Here is a 3,675-nt window from a genome sequence, read left to right on the forward strand (position 1 = left end):
CACAACTACTGAAGCCCACGCGCCTAGAGCCCGTGCTCCACAACAAGAGAAGCCACCACAACGAGAAGCAAGTGCACAGCAAGGAAGAGTAGCTCCGGCTCGCCATAACTAGAGAAAGCCCGTGCACAGCAATGAAGACCCAAGACAGCCAAAAATAAATAAATAAATACCATGTTGAACTTCCAGCCAAAGAAATGGTGTGTATATGGGGGATGGGAGTATTTAGAAACCATGATAAAGGAAGTCCTCACTAGGAGATGGTTTATACTTTATTTTTCCCTCAGAAGAGTTACTTTTTATTAGCTACCTGACACATTAGTACTTTATTTCCCTTTCATTGAAATTGAGAACTACGAAAGAGTAGAAAGAATTCTGTATATCCTTCACTGAGAACCAACTGTTGATATTTGTCACATTGATTCTCTCTCTCTCTCTCTCTCTCTCTCTCTCTCTCTCTATATATATATATATATAATTTTGGGGCTCATTTTTGGGCGGTGCTGAACTATTTGTAAGTGAATTGTAGATATCAACACTTTACATATTTCAACATGTTGCGTGTTAGAACAAGGACCTTTTCTTATGTAATAAAGGCACCACACTCTAGAAATTGTATATTATAGAACATACAATCAAATACTATTTTACAATATAGCCCATGTTAAAACTTCCTCCACTGTCCTGAAATGGTCTTTCTCTGTCTTTGATTCAGGGTTTGAATCATGCGTAGGACTTGGGTGTCTCTTGATTAATAAGATGATCTGCTTTTTTGTTTTCATGGCTTTGACAAACCAGTAGTCCATTGGTCCCATTGTTGGTGATGCTAATTGCGGTCTTTGGTTAAAGTGGCATCTGCCCTCCAAGTCGCTATTGTGAAGGAATATTTTCTCCTTTGTAATTCGTAATCTATGGGCTAGGCTTTCCAGAACTCTTCAATATCCAGTTAATAACCTTTCATTTGATAGTTAGCCATTGATTATTATCTGAATTGATTACACTGGTGGCTGCAAAAGAACAGGCAACCCACAGGCTTTGATTGCAGGTGAAGAGGTCTGCCCTAATAAGCGGCCATGAAGGCTGCTGAGGGGACATTAGATGTTATCAGAGCATGACCTTGGGAAAAGCCAGCTTCATCTCTGTCTGTGAACCCCTAAACATTGAAACACACCCCCATCGGATAGATCTAGTGCAGTGTTTAGAGCAATCTGTTTTTTAAATGAATAAAACAAGTTTGTTTAGGGCCTGAAGGCCGGACCACATAGTTTAGGCCACGTGAGCTTCGAAATCCGGGTAGATTCAAAAGTTCCAGACTCAGGGGCTTCAAGGAACGTGAACCGTGGGGCACTTCAGAGCCCCCATCAGGACCCTGGAAGAAAATGAATATCGGAATCTCGTTTTCCTCTTTGTTAAGTGGCAGGAGTGACCCCTCAGTCCCTTGAAGTTGCAGAAGTCGCCCTGCAGTGAAGTCCCGGGGTCCGGCTCCCTTAGGCCAAGCGCAGACACACCCTCCTTTGGAACGTGGAAGGCAGGGACTCGATTTGGCAGCTGGGTGGCCGTCGCACCCCCAAACCTGTACTGCTTTCCGAGGTTCAGGCCCAGCCACTGTTTCTAGAATAACAAGGGTTTCTAGCGCCGTCTCCCCACTCACTCCCAAGGTGAAGGGATTTTGGTGCAGAGGAAACGAGTCAAAGCAGGTGGGAGCCCGAGTCAACTCGGAGACAGCTGGGCCCACCCGCGCTCGGGAGCCTAGACAGTCAACCTGAGACCAAGGCGGCCCGGGCGTGCGGGGCGTGGCGAGTGCGGAATTGCGCTGCCGGGCCGGGCGGACCGGGGGCGTGGCCTGGATGGGGCGGGGGCGTGGCCTGGATGGGGGTTGGCCAGGGGCGCGTGGCGTGGTTGGCCCAGGTGCTTAACTTTCCGCCGGAGGCGTCATCCTGCCCAGTCTAGGTCCGAGCTCCCAGCAGGGCTGGTATAGACATCCAGAAGATGGGGAAGCTGCCCGAGCGGAACGACATCCCACCTTGGGTGGGGACTCCCGAAGTCTTGACGGAGCCCAGGGTGTTCCAGGTCCAGACGGGGCTGTTGGAAGCCGTGTTCGGTGAGTGAGCCCAGTCCTAACCCGGGTGCCCCGGCCCTCCTGGGCCCGAGCGCTCATCTTCTTCCCTAAACAGGCCCCGACGGATCTCGAATCCCATTCGTCGAGGAGGTGAGCAAAGTCATGCTCCAGATGAAGGGTCTGGAAGCTTCGGACCTCGCCGAAGTCATGGTTTCCGGCTCTTACTTGTTCAAGTTTCAGACCAAGTGGATGCTCCAGCCCGTGGCCTAGCGGCACCGCCAGCGGCACAAACAGGTTGAGAGGCCTCATGACCAGGTGCCCTGGACCTGCCTGTGCAGGCGGCCTGGCTCGCGCCCCTCCAGCCCTCCTCACCCCTCCCTAACTATCCCCTCCGGGCAAACACCAACAGCACCCACCCGGGGAGGCCTCTGTGTCCAGGCTGTGCCCCAGACTCCTTGGCAGTGCCGGCCCTTGGCCCTAGGGACCCTGGAGTAAGGCTGTGAGAGGTGGCCGGGGCTGGCCTCCTGGGGCGGGGCCTCCCCACCCGCCATGTTGGAATGAGCCCAGTTGGCCCCAGGTTCTGAGGTTCCCGAGAATCCCAGGCCAGGACGTCTAGCTGGGAAGTCCTAGAGAGGAACCTTGGAAAGAGGCAGAGAACTGTTCAGGCTCTTACCCTCTCCCCTCACACTTGCCTGCTGTGGCTTTCTGGTGCAGGGATGCTGCAACCTGAGGGAGCCATGAATTCGCTCGACCTAGCTCCTCGGATGAAGGGAAGCCAGTTTGCAGCCAGACCAACCTGGGACGGCCAGGTAGAGCGGAGGCTGCAGCCGGGGTCTGGTTTAGACTCTGCTCCAGCCTGACAAGGAACACCCAGCTGGCTTCTGGTCTCTGCCTTTAAGTCCTCCTGTCCTTCCCCCCAAGGTTGCTAATTACACAATAAAATTTTAAAAGGTTTCTTGATGTGTCTTGTTGTGTAGTTGAGATGTTGGAGATAACATCACAGGTGAGGTGGCCCTGGGAGCTAAACTCTTAGTGAAACCCCTAAGGCTAGAAAGAGGTCCCAGAGCACGGGGGGAAAAGGGTCTGGAGAGAAAAGGAAAAGGAAAAGGAAAGGGTCTGGAGAGAAAAGGAAAAGGAAAGGGTCTGGAGAGAAAAGGAAAAGAGTCTGGGAGTCAATTTCTGAGATGCAGCTCTGACCAAAAAATCAGACAACCTAGGAGAGATGTGATATCCTGGCATTGAGAGTTTCATATCCTTGTAAACTAAATTGGAGACCGCTGTCTGGGTTCTCATTTGCATTCAGCCTACTGCTACACATTATTTAGGTTGGAGTGTGAAGAAAATTCAGCCTTACAGATAGGTATACAGGAAAGGAGAACCTCACACAGACCCCTTGAAATGGTCTCTGGAATTCTCCACCACACTTACAGGAGGCCCTGGCCTCCGAAGGGTAAGTGGGATTAGGGTGGATGAAGCATTACCATAGGTGGGGCTCACTCCTGAGGGTAGAGGGGCCATCAGAACGGGGGCTACAGTTTTCCCTCGTAGAGACCAGCCTGGTAGTTCACAGGCCGGAATGAATCCCCTCAGGGAGATTTCTGACCCTTTGACCTTAGCCA

The 3,675-nt window shown here is 51.6% G+C and overlaps 1 protein-coding gene across 1 annotated transcript; it reads left to right on the plus strand.

The window, feature by feature from the left end:
- Positions 1–800: 800 nt before the first annotated feature.
- DPPA5 (developmental pluripotency associated 5) lies at positions 801–3,001 on the plus strand. Its single transcript, XM_049695448.1, has 3 exons — positions 801–2,098; positions 2,172–2,350; positions 2,771–3,001. Exons 1-2 carry the CDS (start codon positions 1,987–1,989, stop codon positions 2,324–2,326), a joined length of 267 nt encoding a protein of 88 aa, XP_049551405.1. The 5' UTR covers positions 801–1,986; the 3' UTR covers positions 2,327–2,350; positions 2,771–3,001.
- The last annotated feature ends 674 nt before the right edge of the window (positions 3,002–3,675 follow it).

This window comes from Orcinus orca, chromosome 12 (assembly GCF_937001465.1).
Source record: "Orcinus orca chromosome 12, mOrcOrc1.1, whole genome shotgun sequence".
Taxonomy (NCBI): Eukaryota; Metazoa; Chordata; class Mammalia; order Artiodactyla; family Delphinidae; genus Orcinus; species Orcinus orca.

Coding starts and splice junctions, on each gene's coding strand:
- DPPA5 (XM_049695448.1), top strand. CDS start 1,987: ATGGGGAAGCTGCCCGAGCGGAACGACATCCCACCTTGGGTGGGGACT. Junction 2,099..2,171: donor GCTGTTGGAAGCCGTGTTCG/GTGAGTGAGCCC, acceptor TTCCCTAAACAG/GCCCCGACGGATCTCGAATC.